We start from the raw sequence: 26,823 nt of genomic DNA, 5'->3' as shown, positions 1-26,823 counted from the left end.
TGTGAGAAAATGGGGCTGGTCACTGTGCAGTTTTCATTTGGATGATAATTCTTTGTGGCATCAAAGTAAACTAGATTTGCATTTCCTGAAGGAAATACCAGTGCATGCAAAGCAGACGTAAAAAAATTAAATAAAAAAATACAAGATTTGCAATTCCTGAAGGAGAGAGCAGTGCATGCAAAGCAAAAGTGAAACAGAATTGAAAATAAATATTAAGTAAACAATTAGGACATTTAAGACAATTCAAGGCATGCAGAGAGAAACAAAGGAAAATTAAGAGGAGAGGTGTGTAAAGACTAATAGATTGAAAGATAGAGAACAGAGGGGTAGATAAAGAGAAAATATAACAGACAGTAGTGTGAGACTGGGAGGTGATAAGAACATAAAGATAGAGTTAAAGGAAGGTAGTCATTATGGTAGTGGTTGCGAGGATGTTGCTATGCTTGAGAGGTAAGCATGAGAGCACACTGAGAGTGGGAGTCGGCGCTCTGTTCACTTTGACAACGATGCACAACTGACCTGAGAACAGTGCTGAATCACTGACCTGAGAACAGTGCTGCACCACTGACCTGAGAACAGTGCTGCGCTCCACCTTAGAGCACAGAGGCACGCGGGTGTATTAGCGGGGCATGTGCACGCACGGCTGAGCCCAGACTCACATTCACTCCCTCGGCCAATATTCACATTCAGTGCCCGTGACATGTTGGGGACTTTGCACATTATTTTCGATGTCATGAAGCAAGATGGCCCATGCTGTACTCATAATGTCCTGTGTTGTCGCAGACAAGGTGACAAATAAGTGAGAAAGACCAAACTGTCCAGACCTAGATTCACAAAATCACCATGGTAGTCATTATGGTAGTGGTTGCGAGGATGTTGCTATGCTTGAGAGGTAAGCATGAGAGCACACTGAGAGTGGGAGTCGGCGCTCTGTTCACTTTGACAACGATGCACAACTGACCTGAGAACAGTGCTGAATCACTGACCTGAGAACAGTGCTGCACCACTGACCTGAGAACAGTGCTGCGCTCCACCTTAGAGCACAGAGGCACGCGGGTGTATTAGCGGGGCATGTGCACGCACGGCTGAGCCCAGACTCACATTCACTCCCTCGGCCAATATTCACATTCAGTGCCCGTGACATGTTGGGGACTTTGCACATTATTTTCGATGTCATGAAGCAAGATGGCCCATGCTGTACTCATAATGTCCTGTGTTGTCGCAGACAAGGTGACAAATAAGTGAGAAAGACCAAACTGTCCAGACCTAGATTCACAAAATCACCATGGAGACGGCGCATCATAGTGCTGCAAGCTGACAAACATGCTGTGTGAAGATCCTTCTTCATGTATGCCTCTCACTTTCATTTTTTTAGGCATCTCACTTTCTGCGTTAATTATCTTAGCTCTTTCTTTCTTTCTCTCTACAAACCCCCCACCCCCACCCTTCTTTCTTTTCAAGGTGTACAAGTATTTTAGCTGGCCCCTTACCGCAGGGCAGTAGGACCATGGGAGGTGCAGGAGCTGTTTCCTCTTGTGCAACACTTCCTCTCATTCAAGCCCCAGCTTCAGCTTTTCCAGCCTGCCTCTCTCTGTCTCTCTCTCTGCTTCCCCTTCGGCTGGCTGCACTCAAGCACTCCTCCTGCCCTCCAATGCACCGTCTAGCTTCCCCTTCTGCCAGTTCAAGCCACTCTGGCAGCAGCAACAGCTCTACGTGACTGAGGCAAGGAGCGATGAGGGGGGTGGGGTGGGGTGAGGGTGTCCTTTTCCTCTGCCTGGAAATGGACTTCCCCACAGCACACACCGCACACCTGCGACTAATTCTAGGTGGTCCACCTACACGAGTGACTCCATTCTCAGAAATAGCAGTGAACATAAATAAATGCCTCGCCGGGGTAGCCAGCATTGAGCACAACCAGTCATCATGCAGAGGCTAAACCCACTAAGGCTCAGGGAAAATCACTTGTTGCACAGTACATCCGGTGTAAACCTATGCCAAGTACTTGGTTAGGAGTTTTGGTGGGTACCGGGGGAGGTTATTGTTCGGACTTCTCCTACCCAGGTGACTAAAATGCAGGAGATGTGTGTATTACTGGATTATAGGGTAGGCTTTTCTTCCCTGTAGAGAGGAAATGTACTCTTGACTGTGTGACACTGAGTAACAACAAGCTAAATGATACACCTCAGAAACTTCCCATAGTCACCATTGCAGAAACATTCAACTATGACACTGTTTCAGCAACCACATTACTATGCTCTCATGCGCTTCTGCTCCAAAGCCAACCAACTGGCAAACACATAATAATAAATCATTGCTATAATAGAAGTCAACTTCCTTTTAAGACTGAGGTACTGTGCTTAGTGCCACTTCCTGGCATGGGGGTGGGGGGATTTGGGGATAGAGGCGATTCAGCAGCTCGTGACCTATTTACCTCCAAGGCTGAGTACCAAGTATATGACAGGTCACGGTGGTGATTGGTTAAAGGTAAAGTGTCTTTTTCTAGAGCACACACTTGCTAGCCAAGTGGCCATGTGACTGCTCTTTAAATTCCACTGACTCTTTTATCTTTGGAGGCCGGCAAACTGATACAAACTGATCGGGAGGGTGAAGAGTCAAGTCAGTATACAAGAAACTGTTTGATGGCACACCTTCACACAGAGAACACACTCATCATATATTGGGAAGAAGTCATCTTGAGCAATCAACAGTGTAAGCGAGTTCATCTTGAGAGGCGGGCAGTCACATTATGTCAAACAAACAGTCCCACAGAAATAGACAGCGTTCAAACTGAGAGACTACAGTTCCTGAAATGTTCTTGCTGTTTGTGGCCATGCCAGTACTGCGTGGCGATCTTCAGGGAAGCTTCCAATGATGTGCTAGAGTACTCCAGCAATGCCATGGTGATAGTACAGATGCCCAGATGTCTGGCTGCACGTACTCTGGGTATCCATCTCTACAACAGGGACATGGCTCTAAGCTGATAAGTGACAGGGATAACTCTTTAAGGGACTGGGAACAAATGGATTTAAAATGGCACAGAACAGCCCCCATGCTGTGGAGTTCACTACATTATTGCAGCTAGAGTGCTAGTTGGAATATTGCACCCCCCCCCCCCCAAAAAAAAAACCACAACAAAAACAAAACATTTGGGACAGTTTAGCACAGAGCACAATGTGATTTTTTTTCAGCGTAAAATGCAGAGCCAGAACTAATGGTCCCCTGGGTACAGGTCAGTGGGTTAGGGCGCTACATGAGAATTACCTGCTAAAAACAAACCACTTTTGCGACGTTAAACGTTAACTTCACCTCTGAGTGCAGACCTGAGGCGAAGGCTAATGACCCTATTAGCGATTCTTCCACTCGTGTAGACCTAACCCATTATAGCCTCCTTCATGTCAAATTGACCCCTAGTTTTTTTCAATTCACATCCCCAGTCCCACAGAATGGGTCATTGTATTATTTCTCCAGGCTAACTCTGGGAGGAAGATGGAACCGATGGGCACTGGTGATGAGTCTGGGCGTACTGTTCTGGTGACCGCGCAGCTCTTTAACCTGGCAACAGGGGCAAGTCACCACTCAGCCGTGGCCTGCCTAAGCCAGTCACAAAGCACAGCCCAGCTGTTCCATCAACATCTGTTCAAGGCTACGACACATTAGCCTAATGTGAACTTGGATTTACACAACTCCGCATCAATCTCATACCCATGCCAGTCTTTCATGCCAGTGAAATACAAAAGGTCAAGTTTTTTTTCTTTGTCGGCCAATGGTTCTCACGGCATCTGGCAGGTCCACTTTGACTGGAGCGCTCTCAGGAAAAATCTTTGACGTGCCTGAGGGTTAACGCATTAGGACATGCTTAGTGTTGCTTGAGTTTTTTCTTCCAGTTCTCTGGAGCAGCTGCTTAATTTCAATAGAAAAGGAGCAAGAAAGGACGTTTGAAATTCTTTAAAGAAGAGAATTCTGACAAAGTTCCATTATTGTTACAATACTCTATGCAGAGTTACAGATTGATGGGTATTGGGTTTCCATATGCACGTGAACACTGAACAATATCAACCACAAGTCTATGCAAGGCAGAACACATAAAGGACCTGAGTTGTAGATGAAACAAGGCTCTTTCGGTACTTTGTTTAACTATGGACTTCCCTACACAACAGCAAATTAAATGAATGTAATAAAAACATACAGTAGTCATATAAAAAAATGAGAACTGAAACAACTAACATGACTCACAGACCAGCAGGGTTCCTATTGTAGGAAACACTGGAAAGTTTGAAGCAAATGCCAGGAAACTGTTCCTGCACATTGGTCAATACTTCTGTGCATTAGAGACAACCAGGAGCCAAAGCTGGGATGCACATTGCAGTCGTACTGGGCACTATATCATTCAATAAAACACATTATCACCAAGAGGTGAACTCATCGATTATGAAGGCTATGGAAAATTGATGGAGCCCTTAACTCCAAAGAGGATGGGCACATCGACAGAAAACAAACCACAGTACTCTCATCTCACATTACCACGGCAACACCATCGGGCCCCTGGCTGCTCGAGCTTCAAAAGCGGAGGCAGCGAGCGAACTGACTCACGCTTGCATTCGCAGCGGGGGCCGACTGACATTCTAAATAGAGTCGCTTACATAAGCCCACCAGCCCTAAATGGCTCTTATCTTATTAACTGTGGTGAGGGTTGGCCCTTTTGCTGGCGAAGGAATGTGGCACACACGGGTTATGCCGAATGTATAGATTGTGGTTTCAGGACGGATCGAAGCCAAAGCGAAAGGTTGGCTCTCTTCAGATCTGTAGAGAGTAGCAGATTAAGTGCTTTGTCTGTAGTGCTATTTAGGTGAATCTGGCCGCTATAATCCCCACACCACTGCTCCAAGGGCTGCTGATTTACAGCAATAACACACTAGTTAGCCTATTAGCCTTGCAGGGGCTAAATAATTCATCTGAGCCTACCCCTCATTCAGCTGGTCAACAATACTCTACAGAGAGACTTCATATGACAATCTGTTTGCTCAGGAATAAAAGATAACAGTCATTTATCATCTTATACTTCATCATGTGACAATAAAGTGAGGCTTAGAACTTGACCTGGTCAAACAAGCAGCGTTTAGTATAACAAGAGGGTCAGGAGATGTCTGTCTGTCCATTCATACACTCAGTTAAGATGTAATAGAACATCGGTTCCCAAACTGGACTGGACTACGCGAAGTGGTTCAGGGGGTACGCGGGGAGAAAATGTCCGCGATAACGGAAAACGGACGGAATTACCCTTTGAAACAGAATTGCAACTTTCAGACGGAAACATCATTTTGTGCATCAAAATCGCCCAAATTCCCTTGTATTTTGCCCTGCAAGGCTGTATTTCTTTCTAATAAACACAACAACGATCGCAATGATGAACAAGCATTCATTAAAAAACTAAGAAAATGTCACGTCTGTGCTGAACTCCGCTCTGGCCACGCCCCCCTGTCCAACGGCCTGTAAAATTAATTCGCTCACCCAATCGCCTGCAAATAATGTTTTTTTTAGTCTTCTGTTCTGTTGATGGCTGGCAAACATTAGAAGGTTTGGGTCACTTGTGGCACATATTATTCACTCATTTTAAGCCATCAATCTACCTCATGGTGAACATGGTGAAATGAGGCAAAACGGAAAAAAAACGGAATTCACCTAAAAGGTGAAAAGGAAAACTTTTTTTTTTCCAACGGGGGGGGAGCTTGAAGCACGTAGCTGGAGATTGAAGGTCTGAAGGGGTACGGGACTGTAAAAAGTTTGGGAACCACTGTAATAGAAGGACACCAAACCAAGGCCTGATAATCAAATGGTGAATTGAGAATATGAAAGTGTGTTTGTCTGGAAATGAGACGATGAAAACCAGACCTGTTTACGAAATGCCTCACAAATGTAACAGTATGCTTGCACGTGCTTGCACACTTTTGTGTGTATGTGTGGGTGGTGGGGATGGCTCACGGATTTTCACAGATTTCAATTACTCACTTCACAGATTTCAGTCATATTAACTTGAAGGGTATGCAGAACCTGCACACTCTCTCCTCTCTGTTGCTCTTCCTTTAGATCCTTTGCCTCTTGTACTACTAGGACCTGCACTCTCTTCTTCTTATTCTCCTCCTCCTCTCTCTAGCTCATCCTCTCCGCTCCCTCTGCCTCTCATATCAGCGGCACTTGACCAGCCCTCACAGGCTTCACTTGACACTGGTGAGGGCATTTCATAACTGAAAACTGCATCAGGGTGCAACAAGGAAGAACAGCAGGCTACTACTCCGAAATAGATGTGAAACTTTTTATAAATTATCTGTTAAATTGAGTAGTATGTCATTATTATCGGGGTCTAGAAAGAGGTAACTTCAACTCCAGTGTGTACTATTTTTGGAGCATTTGTTTTCGGGATAACAGGCTTACAAAGTACAAAGTACAACGCGGAAAGCCAGCCATGCATCTAGCCAACACTGACAGACCATAAAAAAATCCATATCAGCTGGTTTATAATTTGCAAACAATAGAAACACTGTTGATGTATACAATAGCTGATCTACTTATAGTGTAGGACTTGTCTTCGCTTGCCATTGTCACAGTTTGTGACATGTTTAAATGCTTGGTGTCCTACTTGGTGCTACATATTTCTCCTTTAAGGTATTTAGGAGACACTTTTGTCCAAAGCAACATACAATATTAGAAAACATCACACACAACAAAAGTATCAAATTAAATATACATTTAAATTTAAAACGATAAATTAATAATAATAATAACAACAATAATAATAATTCCAAATACCAAAACTATTCAAACAAAAAGAACAAATTAGACAGATGAGGTTTAAGAAGGTTAGTTGTAGTGTGTGTGTTCTTTACCTCCGTCTCATCCATTAATTTAGTATAACGGGACACCTCTAATCCCCACACCACTGCTCCAAGGGCTGCTGACTTACAGCAATAACACACTGGTTAGCCTATTAGCCTTGCAGGAGCAAAATAATTCATCTGAGCCTACCCCTCATTCAGCTGGTCAACACTACTCTACAGAGAGACTTCATATGACAATCTGTTTGCTCAGAAATAAAAGATAAGTCATTTATCATCTTATACTTCATCATGTGACAATAAAGTGAGCCTTAGAACTTGACCTGGTCAAACAAGCCATTATCCCTCACTCAAGTCATACAACCACAGAGTTTCCTTTCAATAGTGAGCCCACCACCACTCAAACACTGAAAAACAACACGGTCTGTTCTGTGAGGATGTGGAAACTCGGCCGTTTCCTACTGCATTCTCACGTTTTAGAGAACAACATCACCGTTTAGAGAAAAAACGTATTTTACTTACAGGCCTTGAAATAATTCATAATCCTTCAAAGCGTTTCTCTCACTGTCCTTGCAGTTGGATTTCGTGTGCATCTCTATGTAGCCTTCTCTGGTGCATAACCATTACCTTGCTCATCCAGGCGGAGTGCTCTCTATGCAGGCTCTGATCTAAGGCCCTGGTTTATAGCCTGATGATGTGTGCAGCAGGTTCGGGAGAGTCTGAGTGACTAAGACACTGCAGGATGTGGTGGGCATTTGAGACCACAAGAACATCTATGGTCTTGAAAACAATAAAGTAGGTGACTCATAAGATAGTTGGTGCAAATATTCTGAAAGAAAGGGGTCTATTAATGAAAACAATTCAACAGGCTCAGAAAGAAAGCAATTCACCTTAACCCACCAGTGACTGTCCAGATACATAACTTTGATAACTAGCACTGTGAGCCACACAAACACACAAGTTACTATTCTCTGAGTAAAATCTGCTGAAAACCTTTTCAACATTAGACTTATGGATAGAACAGAAGCTGTATGTCTTCATGTAAGCACTTCACACCTAACACACAAAAAACAAATGACTCTGTTGACATTAATTACAAAGAGAGGAATATAAAGAAACAGAGAGCAGTAGAAAGACAGGGGCAAGAAATGTTTCAACAAGAAGCAGCAAAGAAGTATTAGCTACATATATTTACCAAACTATCTGTCTTAAATCTCACCTTTTCACTGATGCTTTGACACCTCAAAAGAATGTTGCAAATCAGGTCTAAAAGCCCCTTTAGCATCAGCCCTACATACTGCCTACGTAAGTGTAATGTAGCCTGAGACTGAACGCTGAGGCAAATAGAGAAAGCAGCCAAACACGTCTGCCTCAGGTTTCCGTTTCCTGCCATCTGGGGGTCTGGGCTGCCCAGTGCTGACCTCAGAAAAAAAGAGAATGCATGTGATTCATCCCAAACTCCTTCTTCAAGTACAGTCATGAAACTAATAGGGTTGGGTACAGTTAAAATGCAACATAGCATACGGCACAAAGATGTCGATTTCAGTGGGAGAAAGGGCTGCCTTGCTTTCTTCATGTGGCACACAGTCAACATCTATGGTCCCAAACAGTTGCCTCAACCATTATCACAATTAAACCAGTTTCCATGGTAGCGCCTTCCCATTAACCTGAAGTCACGATCAGGAAGGCTTTGGTAGGGGAAAATGAAAGACCTCCTTTCCTTTTATCAAAAGAATTGACAGAACCTCCCTATGGAGGCTTCTGTATGTTTTGTTAGACATGGAAAAGGCCATAACTCTATAATATCAAATATGAAGAAAGAAAATCTGTGTGCATATTTTAGATTCCTTCCATCCAGTTTCAAGTATTTACTGATGCTCTATATCCATTGTTCACCTTCCATCTTACTTCCTTTTATTTAGTCAGTGTGAAATTAAACAAGCACATTGACCTCACAAAGAAAACGTATACACATACTGTGTTTTCATTGATATATATATTCATATATGATTTACCAAACCATTTCCACAGCATGCGTGGCATATACTCTCAAATTTGACATTAGTAAGACTGGCGATATCCATCTCTGAATACTGTATCAAATACTGAAAACTGAAACTGAAGCGTTTTCATAAGGGGGTTTTCTCTCTGAATAGAAACAGGATCTCAAATCACAAGTGTTGCTGATGGGGCTCAGTGGGGTGGCTTCAGGGTGCCTCCGCAGTGTCTGGGAGTGGACTGGGCATGGACCACGCAGCAGATGGGTTCCGTTTGGTCCTCAAGCACGGCTACTTGTCAGATCATCTGCGTCGGAAACCCTGCTCTCGGCGCCACTCGCGCAGGAAGTGTGTGGGAAGGTGAGAGGGAAAGAGTCACACGGGTTGGCACGCCGATGCACACCAACACGAGCGAGGGATCGGTTACATAAAGAAAAATAAATGCATATCTCCACATCCACGGCGATACTGTATATCATCTAAACATAGGGATGCAATGCTGACCTTTCTGCAGGAAGTTCAGGGTTATTATGAGTATGCTTTTATCTAAAATAAACAGCGACCTGGTTTATTTATAGAGCTGTGCTCTTTGAAGAGGCGAGTGTCCATGAAAAAGACATGTAGCACGTTTCCGTGTCAACGCTAAAGATACACCTCAGACTCAGTTACACCTCTTCTGGGATAGCGTAATAAGGTACTGCTTGGCTCCAAGTTACCATCACCACTTCTATTGTAAGGACTCCTTTGAGAAGTGTATTATAAAGGTAAGACATACGAGGGGTGGGTAATACATGCTAGACATATTATACATAGAACCACGTACCACCTACTTTGCAAACCTTTGTTTGTCTAAGGGACAGAATGAGAGACACAAGAGAGAGAGAGTATGTACATAAAACCAACAAAGTGGCTTACAAACTAAATGACAGATTGTGCTCCAATTCATGCACCCATACAGGAAGGCTGTGCTTTAAGTCCGTCTGAGGCAACAAACAGAATTATCAGTCGGCTGCTTAAGTCAGATATTTGAGCAACATATCATGCCATTCAGAATGACTAGGTATTTTACCCCCTCAACTTATTATTTTAAGTCAGACTTACTCTCATAAAAATGTGCTATGTTATGAGCTCCATCTAACAGTAAAGCCATACCCTATATTTGCCATCTGTAGCTAAGAGCAATCCTAGAGACTGCATATTCAATGTGGGTCACACACCCTGATAAGCACTACAACACAAAATCTCTTACTTTACACCTTAAAAGTTACATTCCTTATAATATGACACTTTTGTATGAAGTAGAAGTACTAAAATTCCTGGAGACTCCAGGCCAGTCCTTGAGTGCTGGTGACCCTATTTATGAGACACATCAGTTATTAAGTTGTTAGCTTTTAAACTGAAGGATCAAACATGCTGTGGCTTACCAGGTTCTATACCCTCTAGGCCATAAGCATGTACTCCTGGGCAGGAAGCCTACTGTTGCTGTAACAGGTGAACATGAACAGGCATGTACAGTTGTAGAGCCCTTTAGAACTAAAGCTGACAGGGAGTTCAGCCTTTTCTCTGTCACCCCCATTCCCATTCAACTGACCTTCATTTGATGATTAATGTGCTTTAGCCAACCAGGGAAGTTTGTACTGGGGTCTTTTTTTGCTACATTCTTCAAAGAAAAAAAGCAAATAGTCCCTGACACTTACGGGGTGAGGTGCGCATTCCTGACATTTCAAGACGTGTTTTAACGTTCAGTTTGATGGTGCCAAAGATAATACACGTGGAAAAAAATTCAGACACATACCAATAGTTGGTATAGCATGTTCAGTTTAATTGGATGAAAAAAAGAGACTGAAACGTCTTTCAGCTTTGTAGTTTGCTTTGGTCTATTAACATATTTCTGTAGCCTGCACCTATGTTCAACAAAATTACATTGGTGCGTTAGAGGTTATGCGTGTTTTGGATTGTTGTGTATTTGAGGGGGAAGCCTGAATTCACCTATTCATATGCAAAATTGACCCCAAATGCGTTCTGCAGGAAATGACGGAAAAACAACTTACTATGGTTTTCACACAACACATACTTACAAACAAATACTCACACCGACACAAATAAATCGTGATGCGAACAGCCATCACATGACTACTTACAACCGCTTCAAGTCACTGTACTTCCCAGAAAACGTCAAGGTGAACATACGAGTTAGATTAAACAGTGAAATATAACTACTTCACATGCTTCAATACAACTACTTCATTCATTAATAATACTGACTACTATTGCGCTGACCCTCAACAGGCCAAGCCGTGAGGGCGCGTTCAGGGGAGTGGGGCAGAAAATAGCTAGGTTTACAGCTCATACATTCCACGCTGACGCCAGCAACTTCAATTCTCAAAAAAATGAAAGTGATTGAAAGACACTTAACATGTAGTCATACGGTAACCTGGATACACAAACAAACATTTCGTCACCCAAGTAGGGTCGATGGCGTCAGAGCTTTCAAACTTGGTTTTGCATAGGTTATCATCCTCCCATAGCTCGCACACTGATATGGGCAAAGCTGATATCTCAGAACACAACTACACATTTCACCATGCACAAAACAGGCCTTCAATAGTTATGCTGCATCAACCTAATCTCTTTACATGGGTTACTGTTTCAAAGTTGGATTAACTTTCTTTCGTGAAAATGCCATTTGACCCCAGCCATCACACTTCTGTCTTTAAATTACCTTGTTAAAAGTTGAAACAGATTGCACATTAGTTAAGATAGACAACTAACAGCCTGTGTATTTCAAAGCAGCACTTTAATTCATGGTCAGAAATCTTCTCACCAAAAAATACTTCAACCTCTCTCCCCCTCATACACATGCACCCCATGTCAACATTCTCCGTGTCTGTGTTTTGCCTTGATACTCTAGGTCTGTCTACGGTGGTTCTCAGGCACAGAACATCAATTAAAAACAATCCAATCCTGTGCTTGCAAGACCTGAAGTCACTAATGATGCAGTGTCGGCTACCAGTGAGCAGAAAAATGCTATGTGCAACACAAAACATACACTCTTTCAAACAGGGACACGTACATGTACACCTCAGCATGTAACTGGCAGTGACTCTCAGTGACTGCCCAGCTGGATGACACAAAAATCATTAACACCTGCCCACCGCAACGCACCACTAAACAGTGTGTGGTCTTTAACAACATCTGTGTCCATTCAGCTGAAAACCCATTTCCGCTGTTTGACCTACATGGTTGCCCATGCAGGCACAGCCAGTTTGCTGTGATTGGCTGGATCGCTGGGGCAAAGGTCACTTCTGAGCACTCAAGCTAGCAAAAAGCATGGAGTCCTGCGGTAGCATGGGATATCAGGGATATCAGATCAGCTTTAATTAGTTAGCGCACTAGCTGCAAAAATGAAAACAGGGAGGACATAAGGCAGACTGCTGACTACACTCATCTCATCATTTAGGAAATACAACACAAAGAAATGTGCAGCAATTTCACTTCATGATAAGATTGAAGAGAAGACAGGATTCTCTCAGAAATGATAACCACATTTTTCAGTCAATCAGATGTTCCCTTTGTAAAAGGACAATTTTCCATGACACTGCCTGAGAAAGGCTCATGCACTCAGGTATGTTAGAAAGAATATACTGGCCACCTTTCTGCAGGGATAAACTGCTGTGGCATTCTTTAGCCCTAGAAGGCATCCAGGTCAAGTGTTGTCAAACAATCATTCAGGCATCATGTTGCTGAACTGCTACTCCACCATAATATCACAACTCAGGTCCAGGGCAGGGCAGGTGTTGGCTGAATTATACCTGTTTACATACAATAAGCATATACACAACACGTTCAGATCCAACTGACCCCTCCCCCGCTACTCCATTTGTACTGTACAGTCCCAGATGGCCCGGAATCGAGATCAATAGTGCATGCTGGCCATTACTGACTCTAACGTTTCTTTGAGATAGGAGATCCCTTATCCAGGCTATGGCGTGGATAGTTACGCCTGCGTTGCATTACCTATACCAATGCTTGGCTTCCTGAACGCGGTTAGTTCGACTTTCAGACCACTTGCATATGCCTTACAACGAGCTGGAGTGAGGCAATGAGCAGAACAATCCCAGGAGTCATTCGTGGCACAGATTCCAGCGAACCATGTGAAATGATCTGGACATGTAAATGAAATTCAGATCATACAGGGCAGGACTTGTAGCAAAGTAGGCTATATGCATCCCCTGGGAACGTGGAGATAGAATTTGTGTCCCCCATTATAAAGATGGATGACGATAACCGTGCACTTCCAGCCCACGACCGACTCCCAAACTGTGCAATGCGTTTCTGCAGAACGTGACAACCATCTGATAAATTGGCCTTGCAATTAAAATAAGCATATGTTATCTTCGACAGCGTCTCACGTTGAATCGACTGCGTGTCTTTTCATCGGGTGTACATGGAAACTGAATCAACCCACGGTATTCATGCAATTGTTCTAGGAGTCTTATAAGTTTTCGATGTCATTCCATAACGGGCTAAAATCAAGACAGTACATTTTTTCAGTGCCGAGACAGAAGAGGAAATGACTACCACTGATTGCCAAACGGTAGTTTCCTCATGTAACGTTAGCTTGTTAACTTCATACGATATATGTAGAGTAACGCACAGGGAAGAACATCTATTCAACACTAATGCGGACGTCGCTAACCAAGACCAAGATCTTAATTTATGTATTTCCGTCTGTCACCTCTGACAATTGCGAGGCTAGCGGTCAGCGGTGTAGCGGCTTCCGTATGCCCTGCCTAGTGTTACATTGTGACAACAGGGTGTGAGACCTACAGAAAAGTAGCACCAAACTAACAGCCCCAACATATTCCTGTTGTGATCATTGTTGAATGTTCCGTTGCACCCAAGAACAATAAACCAACTGTAATTGGAACAGTTGTTGCACAGTTCATTTGTGGCTTATGTAGTAGCCCATTAACCGCTAGCATAGAAGCGCTTTATAAGCCATGTGTGCCGAAATAAGCTATTGTTATTTGGGCATCGTCTTGTTTGACACATGACAATACGTGGGGTAAAATAATAATAAAAACAATATGTTTCCAGTCTTAGTCATGAGACTTCACAACACCGATTTTGCGCAACACTAAAACTATGCGACTAATACATTTTCATTCTATCAGTACGCTAATCCAAACCGCTCTGTCACATGCTACCTTCATCGACTGTTGCATTTTCATTAAACATTTCCAAACATTACAAATTACTTGTCGAATCCAACTCCACTAAGTCCATCCACATTCTGGGCTAGGCATGGGAATTGACAGAATATGACCTACCTTTACTGTAGAAACGATGTAAACCAGGTTTCCATGTACCACGCTAAGCTCAGGGAGAGCGATTACTTCGTTCAGCTGTTTGCTATTTCCGGGTTAGAGAAACGTCATTGTGCTCAGCACAGGTTCAGACCTACACTGTTTTTCCTCTGCTTTTCGATGAATAAAAAGGAACCGTTTTTGTTTAATCATGTAGGACCAAGGGACTCTTGTAACGTCACAGATTCCCCCTCTAATATTATGTTAATTTGTGTGTCGAGCGCAATACAATTAAATGCATAGCCAGAGGCAATGTATTGGTTTTCCTTGCTCAAGAGCGACACACCTGAGGGACTTGTGAAAACCCGTTAGACAAATAAAATGTCAGCTACAAATGTTTTTTACAAAGCAAGCCACCACTATGCTGCTTCTCATGCAGACGGTGGCATTGGCTCAAGGCTACCATGTCAGTTGAAATAACAATGATATAAACTTGTTGTGTGTATGAGCCTATGAAAGTTCTGACAGTTCTCAAATGTCACCAGATGCCTCACATTCAATTAATTAGCTAGTGAATACGTCCAAAGAGTGACACACCTGTATTCCATTAAACAATCAACGCCCACTGGACTGGGAGATAAAAGCATCAATTGCACAGTGGAAAGATATCAGCGTTTCACAGTCATTGCAAACTACAGCCTACGTTAGTTACATGTAAGTTCTGTCAGAGCATTTACTTGGTTACAATGGGAAAAGAGCGTATGCATATCAACTTGGCCATAATTGGCCATGTTGACAGCGGAAAATCTACCACCACAGGCCACCTCGTGTACAAATGCGGCGGTGTTGATCCTAGAACCATCGAAAAGTATGAGAAAGCGGCTGCTGAGGTTTGTCTTCTATTCTATTTGTGTAATCGTGCTAGCCAATGTTCCAAATTTATCTCAATCTCAAGATATTTAATTTTTTTTTCAGATGGGCAAGGCGTCATTCAAATATGCCTGGATTCTAGACAAACTTAAAGCCGAAAGGGAACGGGGCATTACTATTGATATTTCCCTTCTAAAATTCAACACACTCAAATATACCATTACGATAATTGACGCACCGGGACACCGGGACTTCATCAAGAATATGATCACCGGAACCTCGCAGGTAAGAAGTAACCCTTTTGGACGGTGGTAACTGCACTTAAGCTTTGTTCACTTGTATCTATTTCCAACCATATCTTAGGCTGATGTCGCTCTTCTGATGGTGTCTGCTGCCAAAGGGGAATTCGAAGCTGGAATCTCGCGCAATGGTCAAACAAGAGAACACGCGCTGCTGGCCTATACACTCGGCGTCAAACAACTCATTGTCTGCGTGAATAAAATGGACGTAACTGAGCCGCCGTTCAGTCAAAAGCGTTTCGAAGAGGTGGCTAAAACTGTAACCAACTTTACCAAGAAGATTGGATACGACCCGACCTCTGTGCCTTTTGTGCCCATCTCTGGTTGGAGTGGGGAGAACCTGATTGCGCCATCTCAGAAGGTAGGTTTGTAAAAAGGGTTATATTTATTTTGCTGCATTTGTTTATCAACTGATTTAAACGTCCTTTCCCCACTCAGATGGCTTGGTTCAAAGGATGGAAGGTGAAGAGTAAACAGGGCACCGCAAATGGCAAAACTCTCCTGGAGGTCCTTGACTCCATTCAGCCTCCTGTGCGCACGGCAAGCAAACCCTTACGCTTGCCCCTGCAAGACGTGTACAAGATTGGAGGCAAGTGTTGGACATGTCCAGAAATTAAGTTGACTCCTTCCATGTTAACAAGGCCAATGAGTCTTGGATAAACTGCACATTTGAGTATCTTTAGCCAAACCTTAAAATGTGGATAACTCTGCCCTTAGGTGTTGGTACAGTCCCAGTGGGCAAGATTGTGACCGGTGTGCTGAAGCCTGGGATGGTGTTGAGCTTTTCACCTGCCAGGATGACCGGTGAAGTCAAATCCATCGAGATGCACCACCAGGGGTTGCAGACTGCTCTTCCGGGCCACAACGTGGGCTTCAACATCCGTAACGTTTCGTCAAAGAACCTCCGCCGGGGAGACGTGGCTGGCAATGCCCAGCACGACCCTCCTTCGGAAATCAACAGCTTTGTTGCTCAGGTAAATGCCTCAATCCTATCTGCTACATTTCGTAGCAACCCGTTAAGTGACCATGTCCTTGGCAGTACCCTCTAAAATGGGTTTACATTTATCCTCCATAGGTCATCATCCTGAACCATCCAGGGAAAATCCAGGCTGGCTACTCTCCCGTGCTGGACTGTCACACGGCACACGTCACCTGCCGCTTCTCTGAGCTCCAAGACAAGCTGGACCGTCGCACTGGCAATAAGATCGAGGACCGGCCACAGCAGCTGAGGTCTGGGGACGCCGCCACAATCAAGCTGGTCCCCAACAGGCCCATGTGTGTGGAGAGCTTCTTTCAGTTTCCAGCTTTAGGTGAGCTTGACGTTTCATTCACCCTCTGTAGTTGTCTTTATGGTCCGAAACCAATTCGCTGACGTCTAGTCTTATTCCTGCCCCTTAGGTCGGTTTGCCTGCAGGGACCTGAAACAGACTGTGGCTGTTGGTGTTATCAAGTCTGTGGAGAAGGCTGACTTAAACCCAAGGAAGGCACAGAAAGTGTAAAGGTTTAAGTTTTTTTTTTTTTTTTTTTCCCTCATGTTTACCAGCACTTCGGTATGTATGTTAATATAACTGTTAAATTTTAGTTGTACAATGAAGTGTTTTATTTCTATCCTTATTTTGTGAAGATGTAAAAGATCTATTTTACTTTAGATTTAAAGTAGTACCACAAGGAAGTTGTGGAATAAGTTGTCTCATTAGTAAATTACTAATATAATTGAAATTGTCTGACTTGAAACCAACTGTAAGTTGAGTGCAATAAAATTTCTGTTTTGAAGTTGCATGTTGTGTGTGTGCCTGTGTACTATTTTCCTATAGTCCGACACACAGAAAATACCATGGAAACTAAAATAGTTACAACAAAGTCTTTAATCAGTATAATATCAATTCACCTGCTTGGGTATCAGACATGGTCCTGCAGTCAAAGTATGGATAGAGATTGAAAGTCAAAACAGAACTGAAACATTAAATCCAGTTTTACAGCAAACAAAACGCATAGGAATGGCAGTGCCATCGCCTCCCAAAGTGAAATGCAAGAATGTTTCTTGGATATATATACTATGTACTTTGGGATGGAAATGACCAGTTAAACTGTGCTACTATTGCACTTCAATTTCTTAACTCCTCCAAGCTGACATTGGCACAAACAAGTTCCTTGCCATTTAGATCAGCAGGTGGGTATTAACCTCACTTGTCTGGTCTCAACTTGGAGGTGCAAATCAACCCCAATATTTTTTTTTTAGGGAAGGGAGGAGCAATGAGGGTCACAACAAAACTGTCCTTTACACTTTTATATGTTAAGAAGCCATAACACTGAAGACTTATATGGTGGGAGGGTTTTTACTGCATATGTTTAACCAGAATGTCATTCCTTTTTAGGTGTACAATTACTATTCTGCATTTGCAAAGTGTAATTGTTTTGTTCCACAATGATTTTTCTAGTACATGAAGTACGTCATCTGTTCCTTTGGAGTATTGTATCTTACCTCCAGGGTTTCAATTATACAGACTTTTTTTAGTCACGATCATATTCATGATCCATATGATGTATATTGCTGAGAACAGCCATGTAATCTTGATTAAATAGGGTAGAAATCATTTGACTTGATACATTTTTTTTTTTTAAACTGGATCGCTAAAAATGAACATGAGATGCAGCATAGCTTTTGTACAGACTGTTCATTATTCTATGGGTTCCGGATCATCAGTCATGCGCTGCATCCCCATCCACTACCAAAATGGCCTCAACGTGTACTCTTGTAGTGACCGTGATGTCTGGCCCTGTAAGACCCTAAAAATGTGACCCTTGATAAAACACTCCTAATAAAATACGACAAAAAATACGATTAGGGGTGTCATGTTATATTGCCAGTGAGCTCCCAATGTAACTATGTAAACTCCTTCACAAATAGTCAGTAGTGCAAAAATGTTTGCACTTGACCACTCACTCAAACACTTGACACTCTTAAGAACACTGATAGAGAAAGCAAGGCAAATGTATGCTTGCCTGGCCTACCTTCTATAGTTGAAGTCAAATCTTTTCAGAGATAAATGCTTGAAACTGGCTGGAAAGTACAGTGTGAAACGTAGCATGAACAAGGAGAGAGAGACCATTCCAGAAACGGTGAGTGAGTGGGAGAGATAACTGGACTGACCCCAGAGCTGTGTGTATACACTGAAATACTTCACGGGGCCCACTAGAAAAACAGCATCTGGGTCAGAGTGTGTGCGTGCTGCTGGTGTCTGTAGTTAGCCTGCACTTTGAGGCTTCACAGGTTCTTTTTCCCAATTGTTTTCCAGTACTGTAGTCTGTGGCTGTCACAGAATCATTATTACCTTTTTTTATTTATTTTTAAACACACAAAGCAAGCGAGAACTACAAACACACATAATGAACATACATCTCATCCATGGACGTGCTATAGTGGTAAAGTTAAGAGAGATGCTTCATCTGAAATCAAAACTAACAAACAGAAACAAAAACACTATGATCCTCAAGGCCAGCGAGTCCCACTAGACCAGTAGGCCATTGCAGGGGCAGGCAAAGTGGGCGTTCATTGTTCATACTGATCGGATCGCCTCCCGTCACAGCAAACAGAAGATCCAGTTCAAACTAATACTGCACACATACCCGTCAGAACCACACTGGCCCCACATAAGTGGTAAGAGGAAGGGCAAAGAACATGAATTCATTATGCACTTTTTTTTTCTCCCAATACACGAACACAGGCAAGTATATACACATACAAACACACACACACACACACACACACACACACACACACACACACACACACACACACACACACACACACACACACACACACACACACACACACGCTCACACACGCTCACACACGTGTTCACACTCACCTATATATGTACATTCATAATATATACACACACTCGGTAACCGTACAAGCAAAATTGGTGTGGTAAGTGCTGGGATCGGAGGGCTTGGCCGGCTAGTCAACCTGCTGTTGTAGACAGTAGGAGGAGTGGAATGAAAACACTGTTTATTAGCAGACAAGCTTTGTCCACAGACTACATTTACACACACCAGACCTCCAGTACTGGAGATGCAGCATGGGCTCCTTATCTTGTACAGGGGGGGGGGGGGGAGTAGTTTCACCAATTTGTGAGCGAGAGTGAACAGAGGGCAGGGTGTTCCGGGTTTATCTTGGTGTATTCCATATCGGTTTGATCGTGATGCTCGCTTCAGCAGCTATTTACAGTGTTGCCCTCTGTGACCAAAGTGTGGGGTGGAAAGACCCAGGCTTGTGGAGGGAGGGGCCTTTAGGGGTGGTCGACATCGTCTGGGTGTCAGTCAGATAGGATGTGGACGAAGGACATGGGAAACACTCCCTTCCTGTCCGGGAACCCTTCAATGTGCCCAATCTAAAAAGCAAGAAGGCAAAATTAGCAAGTGCAAATATTACCAATTAGTAAATATTAGCAAATATCTACAATGTCTCTCACAATCACACCCCATAAAACCGCTCCATAAATGCTCTCCAAAGGAGCCGAGTGTACTGACTATGAAGTCCAGCCAACCATAATACATGTTTTATGGAGTCCAGAGGGATCCATAACAGGTAGCCCATGTGATGGGAGGGGGGGGGGGGGGCTTGTTAGAGTGTGCTGCTGTAAGAAACAGACAAGGGAGATGTACTTACCCACCACTCCTGGTCCTCCTCTCCTGTCACAATAATGACCTCACCCTCCACAAAGGTCAGCTCATCCTCGTTATCTGCTTGGCAGTCGTAGATGGTCTTCACCCTTCGAGTTTTTGCCTTTGCCTGCATCAAAACAAACAAAAAACAAAAAGGACATCAGCAGGGACAAACACATGTTTGACCAAATACAACTCCGTGGATGCAACCACAACAAGAAATTAATTATTATGTGTTCCGAAGGTCATGGTATGGTCTATGTGAACTTTTCTACAAACAAGACTATGGCCTGTCTGAACTTTCACTGAAGTTACCAATATCAGGTCTAGAAGACTCCACATCGACTCACCATATTGATCTTTCTCGGCAACGGGACAGGCGTCTCTGGAGCTGACACTGGACTCCCATTGGTGTCCTCGCTGGAGGGCTGGGTGGGGTGCGGTGATTTATCTCCACGCTGATTAGCTGCTGGTGTGTCGGGCGGCTGCGGCTTTGGGGCAATCTCCCCGGGAGGTGGCTTGTGGGGGTGCTCCACTGGCCCAGGCCTTGGGGAATGATCCCCAAGCTGAGGTTTGGGGGGTAGATCCTTCAGCTGGGGTTTGGGTGGCAGATCTCCTAAGTTGGGCTTGGGGGGCAAGTCGGATAGATGCGGTTTTGGGGGCAGTTCCCCAGGCTTCGGGGGTAGGTCTGCTGACTGCGGCTTGGGAGGAAGGTCACTCAGGTGTGGCTTGTCAGGTAACGCAACCTTGTGGGGTGGCTCGGGTGCCTGTGGCGATTTCGGGAATACCTCCGGAGACTTGTGGAACACGTCCGGTGACTTCTGAAAGACCTCAGGAGATTTTTGAAAGACTTCAGGAGCTTTTTGAAAGACTTCAGGAGATTTTTGAAAGACTTCAGGAGATTTTTGAAAGACTTCGGGAGATTTTTGAAAGACCTCGGGAGATTTTGGAAAGACTTCAGGAGATTTTTGAAAGACTTCGGGAGATTTTTGAAAGACCTCGGGAGATTTTGGAAAGACTTCAGGAGATTTTGTAAAGACTTCAGGAGACTTTTGAAAGATTTCAGGAGACTTTTGAAAGACTTCATGAGGCTGGTTGGTCTTGTCCACAGACATGTGGTGGATGGTGTCAATCTTTCGCAGTGCCACTGTAGAGTAAAAAAGATGAGATTATGTCAAGTTCTTCCCCCTTGAAGCAGGTAACCGCTTGTGCATGCATGGCTAGGCAAATCAGTGTTCTACACTTCCATTTTTCTCTCACATTCTCATTTTAAATGTTGAACTCTGGATTGATGCTCTCTTATGGCTAGAAGCAAGGCCTACTGGAATTGAAGGAGCAAGACGAGAGAGACATACACTGACTCAAGCGTTTGCCATTTATCACAACTGCTTACAGAAATTCCCTTGACAGACCAGTGCCTCAGTTACATTTTGGTGACTTTCAAGTTCTTAGATTTTTTTTCTCTCACTTCTATTCCGGTAAGCTTAAGGGAAGCTTAAAATATGATTTCACGGGCTCTTGGGGCTTACCTTTCTGAGGTAGTTTGGGAAGAACCCTTGGGCCAAGTGTAGACTTTGTGTGGCAAGACGTAGTGCTAAGAAACAACAGGAGGGTTGGTTGACGACTAATGTTACCAGCACAATACTATGAGCATTCTATCTGTAATCAAAGGCTTGCAGAAACATGGAATTCATCTTGTTACAATTAACTGTTATTTTTATTATGATTTTAGACATGTTGATGGAATTTGTTTAATTGGACTCAAGAGGAAGAGAAATGTTTTTTTTTCCACATATCTGTACCTCTTCTTGAAAACACAGTACTTTACCTTTGCTCCTGTGGAATGCCCTCAAACTTGTTTGAGAGAGGTGACATTTTACTGATAGGTGGTGGTGTAGAGTCACTCCCTGTAAGTAAAATACTGTTAGGAATCGTCTTTGGAGATGGCTGCAGTCATAGTGGAAACCTTTCTATACTTGGTGTGTGTGTGTGTGTGTGTGTGTGTGTGTGTGTGTGTGTGTGTGTGTTGTGAATTACTTTAGCCATTACCCTGCCATTAGCCATTAACCTGCTAGTGCCTTACTTAAAAGTTATATTTGAGTGTTTTGAATGTGCTTGGAGTTAGTTTGGGTACATTTCAAATAAAAATACGTGATAAGTAAGTAACATAATACTGAATAAGCAGTTAACTGAGGTAAAAACAAAGAACTACATACGCATGGTGGAAAAAAACAACCAGTATTCCAATTCTGGTCCCAGCAGGACTGAGGATGTTTTCAAATCAGTTGTCATAGAGACAAGTTAAAGTGTACATTACATGAAGCAGAACTAGATCTGTCAATCATTTGAAGCTGAAAATCCAATTGAGCCCTCAGGACCACGATTGGAAATCACTGGTGTTAATTACCCAGAAGCCTTTGCGGGCTATATGCACATCATGGGTGTCAAGGCAAGGGTCAAAGGTCATGGCACAGGTGGGAGTTGCAAGGCTGAGCTGTCAGTTAGCTGATAGCAATTATGTACATTTCTTTCTGATTTTCTAAAAATAGACCAAGTCTTAAGGCTTCTTCTTTGAATAACTGTCCAATCAGTCTAATAGGAGTGCTATGCCTAAATAAAAATATATTTATCTGGACGACGATACACATAACAAAAAATGTTGGAAAACAGGCACACCAACAGGTTGCTTAATGCACATGTGGAGAGGACAGCACACGACAATGACTCGACTTTGATGTAAAATAAAAATGGGACAGTCACAGGAACCATGAAAGGTAAACTACAACTAAGGGTTGTGGCTTAGCCAATGTAAATAACCAATGTAAAAGCTTTGTTTAGCTATCATTAGGCGAGAAAACCTAAACAAATCACTAGTCACATAACATTTGTCATTTGTCAGAAATGACTCATGTGTATGACTCTGCTTTGCTGACATTTGGCAAGGGACATAGTTAGCCTCAGGGCTAGCAAGCTAGTTGAGATGGTGTTGCATAACCCATTATGTCACCATGATGAGTAACATGCAGCTTACAAAATGTGCCTTGATTAAGATGGTCTTTACATTTCACAAAATGTATCCTGATTAAGATGGTCTTTACATTTCACAAAATTTATCCTGATTAAGATGGTCTTTCCTGACAATAGTTAGAGGGCAAACAAAAATGCCTCTCGAAACGGCAACACAGCCTGTAAATGTTGGCGACATTTTCACTTTTTTTTTGCGGTTCTACCTTGCCTTACTTTTTTCTACTACTTAACCAAGGATTTTTTTTGTCATCTACCTTCCTCCAGTGAAATGTAATTATTCTTATTTAAAAAATAGTCTGCGCTAGAGTAATGTTGAAACACCAACCTTAATATAGCTAGGGCCCTGTACATTAACACTTATCAGAGAGAGACGATGCATCACCTGGTTCTCTGGGGGACAGCCCAACAGGCTCACCCTGGGGGTGTCCACCTTTGATCAGGGGTGTGTGGGAGAGAGGGGTGTGTGGATCGGAGAGGGTACGCTTGTGCCCGGGGGGAGGGGGAGGAGGTCTCTTCTTGGACAGGGTAGAAGTGCTGCCCCCGCCAGGGGACTGGGTGGTATTGGGGAGGGTGGAGGGAGACAGGCCAGACGGAGGGGTGGCTAGAGGTGTGACACAAGCACAGCACAAACATGACATACACACACAAACACATGCATGATATGGTATATGGGGGGGGTCTGGGCACTTGGGTGCTGCATTAGGCATTAAGTCAAATCACACATGGTACTGGTAATGGGCGCTTGCACATGAAGGAGGCTGGGATGAGGAAGGAGACAAGGAGGAAGGGTGTGAGGAGGACAGAGGAGAGGAAGGGATAACAAAGTGTGAAAACAGGAGGGAGGAAGGGTGACAGGACAAGAATCTAGAGGTTATCTGAAGGAGTTCAAGGAGAGAATACGAAGGCCTTGATTTCATGGCCTGATTCTCCTAACCTATGGCACAACAGATGTGTTCAGACTACAGCTAAACAATGAGGATTTGAACATTCATACCAGCATACTGGCAGTGACAACATATAAGGATGAGCACAAGGAAAACAGAGACATGACTTAGAAAAAAGGAAAATAGTGCTCAGTAACAGAACGCCACTGAGATCACAAGATTTAACCTAAAACTTGCCTTATCTAACCTTAAATCACTGGAACATTGTAAGACTGATTTAATACTCATTTAGTGATTTAGTGATGATCCCTTGTTCTGACAGCATAGGCTAAGAGAGAGCTCAGCCCTGGATGTGCAGGGGTGCCGTGCAGTGTGGGGTTAGGGAGCCGTAACATGGGTCAAAATGAGACAGCAAGTTGTGTTTCATCGCCCCCGGCAAAGGATGAAGCCTCGCCTGAGGAACGGGGGTTCAAAGCCACAGGAAACACATGGAACTGAACACCTCAAAGAGGCATGTACAGTAACAAATTGGCCCATTTCCTAAAAGGGTCCTGGGGGGTATTCCAAGTACATGGTTTTGTGACAAACCTGGGTAAGATAACTCAGAGGAAGTGGTAAACCACTTAACGGAAGAACCCTATGGCCTCATTCTCCTAGCAAAACAAAAGCCATAGGGCTCTTCTTTTAGGAAGTTTACCACTTCCTCTGACTTAACTTACCTAGGTTTGTCACTAAACCACGTACTTGGAATACCCCCCTGGACAGCTTTCAGTTTAAACAAACACAATCAATCAATCAATCAATCAATCAATCAATCAGAGAACACAAAGAGTTCCCAAGCTATGGGGATGTACCACAGGCAACTTCCATGCCCATTTTGACCCTGTTTATACCCATGATGCAATCCGAGGGTTCTACTGCGGGTGACACAGCGGAGGTGGCGTAGTGCACGAGAAACGTATATCAAGCAAAACCGGAAAAAAAAGAAAGATATTCACTGATGTATTGTCGCGTGCTCGCCAGAGTGGCGTAGTGCGAATGAGAACCAAGGAATGCCAGAGAAGGAGCTGCAGGAGGAAGAGGGGGAAAAGAAAGAGAAAGAGAGAAAGAAACAGAAAAGGAGAAATAGATGGAGAGGGGAGAGCAGATGTCATTCATTAAAAGGCTAGTCCAACCCCAACACAAACAAATCAGGTCGGGATGAGACAAGGAAGGCATAGGATGAGCAGCGCTGAGCCACAGAATCAGCGCAGTAAAGGAAATACTGCACACTTCACCAAACACAAGAAAGCAACTGTTGAACTCAGAGGGGTAAGAAAAGGAGTCTGTTCAGTCGAACTGAGAGAGAGAGAGAGAGAGAGAGAGAGAGAGAGAGAGTGAGAGAGAGAGGAAAAGAGGAAGCGAAGGAAAGCAATTCAAAAAGAAAGAGAAGGCAGTCCTTATAACATCTCATAAACATTGCCTTTGCTGTCTGTCTGAGATGAACTGTTGAAGCTCTGCAGGAAAAGTGAACAGGGCAGTTGAAGGAGTGGACGGAAGGGTGTTTGTTTGAGAGTGTGTGTGTGTGTGTGTGTGTGTGTGTCCAAGGGCTGTCTCATTGTGAAAGAGACACATGAAAAGGGCCTGTTCATTCTAAGCGACGGCCCATAAAGAAACACTGTTCAGCCTGATCACAGGCTGCACAAAGGCAGCGTTCAATTTAACACACTGCCACATGAAGAGATATTGCTCATCTGGCATGTCTATGGACTCACTGTGTGTGTGTGTGTGTGTGTGTGTGTGTGTGTGTGTGTATATATGTGTGTGTGTGTATATATATATATATATATATATATATATGTGTGTGTGTGTGTGTGTGTGTGTGTGTGTGTGTGTGTGTGTGTGTGTGTGTGTGTGTGTGTGTGTGTGTGTGTGTGTGTGTGTGTGTGTGTGAATGATTGAGGGAGGGAGGGAGTGCTGGAGAACACCAAGCTCTTGTCTGAGTACATTTATGGGAGCCTTTGATTGTTTTACTGCACACAGTTTGGCCTGTGGGCTGACGGCTGGGCTGCTGGGCGTGAATGCCTGGCAGTGGATTTGCATGGCCGAGGGAATAGAGAGGAACCTTCACCCATCCTGGAGGTTGTCTGGTGCAAACCCACATTATGACACCTGCTTCCTGTTTTTCTGATTGACACAAATACGTGTCTGTGTGTCTGTGTGTCTGTGTGTCTGTGTGTCTGTGTGTCTGTGTGTCTGTGTGTCTGTGTGTCTGTGTGTCTGTGTGTCTGTGAGAAATCAGGGGAGGTGTAAAATGAAAGTAGAAAGAGAAAAGACATAAAGACATAGGAAGGACAAAGAAGTTACTAAAAGGTCTACACTTCCCACTGAGAGCTTAGGGCTGTAGCACTGTAAGAGACTCCCTCCATAATTACACCATTTTAACCCAAGTCAATAATCTTACATAAGGAAGAAAAAAATCTCGTTTCCAGTCTTGCATAATAGAGAAAAATAATTCTCTCTCTGAGTATCAGCCCAATTTAATTCTTCCCTCAAAATACTTAGAAGCCTGAACAATTAGGTTCCATAAATCATCTTCTGAATGCTCGCCATTAGTAATGTACAACATTAACTGCACTATAGTCAGACGCATCTTGTTGGCTGGCGTGCCTGCGCCTACCTTTGCCTGCGTTCCTAGGGGGCAGGGGTGGGGCATCGGTGCCGGGAGAGGAGGGCACGTCAGTTGAGGCGCTGTACATCTGATTGGTGAAGGCGCTGTAGGAGAGGCGCTGCTTGTCACGCGACCCCAGGAAGCTGGGCAGGGAGAGCTTGTCATGGGGGGAGAGGCTGGATGAGTGGCAGAAGCTCTGGGGACGCGGGGAGCGGTCCTTTTTTATCGGGCTCGGCTGCAGGGAGATGGAGGAGGAGAGGGAGACAAAGAGTCAAATGATGAACGTCTA

The 26,823-nt window shown here is 43.7% G+C and overlaps 3 protein-coding genes across 14 annotated transcripts in view; 1 reads left to right on the top strand and 2 right to left on the bottom strand.

The window, feature by feature from the left end:
• fam49bb (family with sequence similarity 49 member Bb) overlaps positions 1–14,437 on the bottom strand; it is a 53,364-nt gene extending 38,927 nt beyond the window's left edge. Inside the window, exon 1 of one of the 3 annotated variants that reach the window (XM_012815098.3) lies at positions 14,161–14,437. The gene's annotated coding sequence lies outside the window, so the exon portion shown is untranslated. Of the gene's footprint in view, positions 1–7,352; positions 8,004–8,049; positions 8,519–14,160 lie in introns of those variants that run through there. The other 2 variants (XM_031584163.2, XM_031584164.2) reach the window with 2 other exon arrangements.
• Positions 14,438–14,797: 360 nt separating this feature from the next.
• Positions 14,798–17,078, top strand: si:dkey-37o8.1 (Elongation factor 1-alpha-like). Its single transcript, XM_012815093.2, has 7 exons — positions 14,798–15,026; positions 15,112–15,291; positions 15,370–15,666; positions 15,744–15,894; positions 16,023–16,279; positions 16,381–16,615; positions 16,704–17,078. Exons 1-7 carry the CDS (start codon positions 14,883–14,885, stop codon positions 16,802–16,804), a joined length of 1,365 nt encoding a protein of 454 aa, XP_012670547.1. The 5' UTR covers positions 14,798–14,882; the 3' UTR covers positions 16,805–17,078.
• A 2,329-nt stretch (positions 17,079–19,407) lies between these two features.
• The window catches only part of asap1b (ArfGAP with SH3 domain, ankyrin repeat and PH domain 1b), a 64,032-nt gene continuing 56,616 nt past the window's right edge, over positions 19,408–26,823 (bottom strand). For 5 of the 10 annotated variants that reach the window (XM_031584145.2, XM_031584144.2, XM_031584142.1 and 2 more), the window contains 7 exons: positions 26,544–26,769; positions 23,383–23,601; positions 21,802–21,880; positions 21,503–21,567; positions 20,324–21,120; positions 19,978–20,100; positions 19,408–19,699 (listed from right to left, as the gene is read on the bottom strand). In XM_031584145.2, the coding sequence (XP_031440005.1) occupies positions 19,625–19,699; positions 19,978–20,100; positions 20,324–21,120; positions 21,503–21,567; positions 21,802–21,880; positions 23,383–23,601; positions 26,544–26,769 (1,584 nt within the window). In that variant the 3' untranslated portion in view covers positions 19,408–19,624. Of the gene's footprint in view, positions 19,700–19,977; positions 20,101–20,323; positions 21,121–21,502; positions 21,568–21,801; positions 21,881–23,382; positions 23,602–24,882; positions 24,952–26,543; positions 26,770–26,823 lie in introns of all 10 variants that reach the window. The other 5 variants (XM_031584151.2, XM_031584150.2, XM_031584148.1 and 2 more) reach the window with 2 other exon arrangements.

The sequence above is a fragment of the Clupea harengus genome, chromosome 17, assembly GCF_900700415.2.
Source record: "Clupea harengus chromosome 17, Ch_v2.0.2, whole genome shotgun sequence".
Lineage (NCBI taxonomy): Eukaryota > Metazoa > Chordata > Actinopteri > Clupeiformes > Clupeidae > Clupea > Clupea harengus.
The sequence above is the reverse complement of the archived record's forward strand: the minus strand, read 5'-3'. Positions and strand labels throughout refer to the sequence as shown.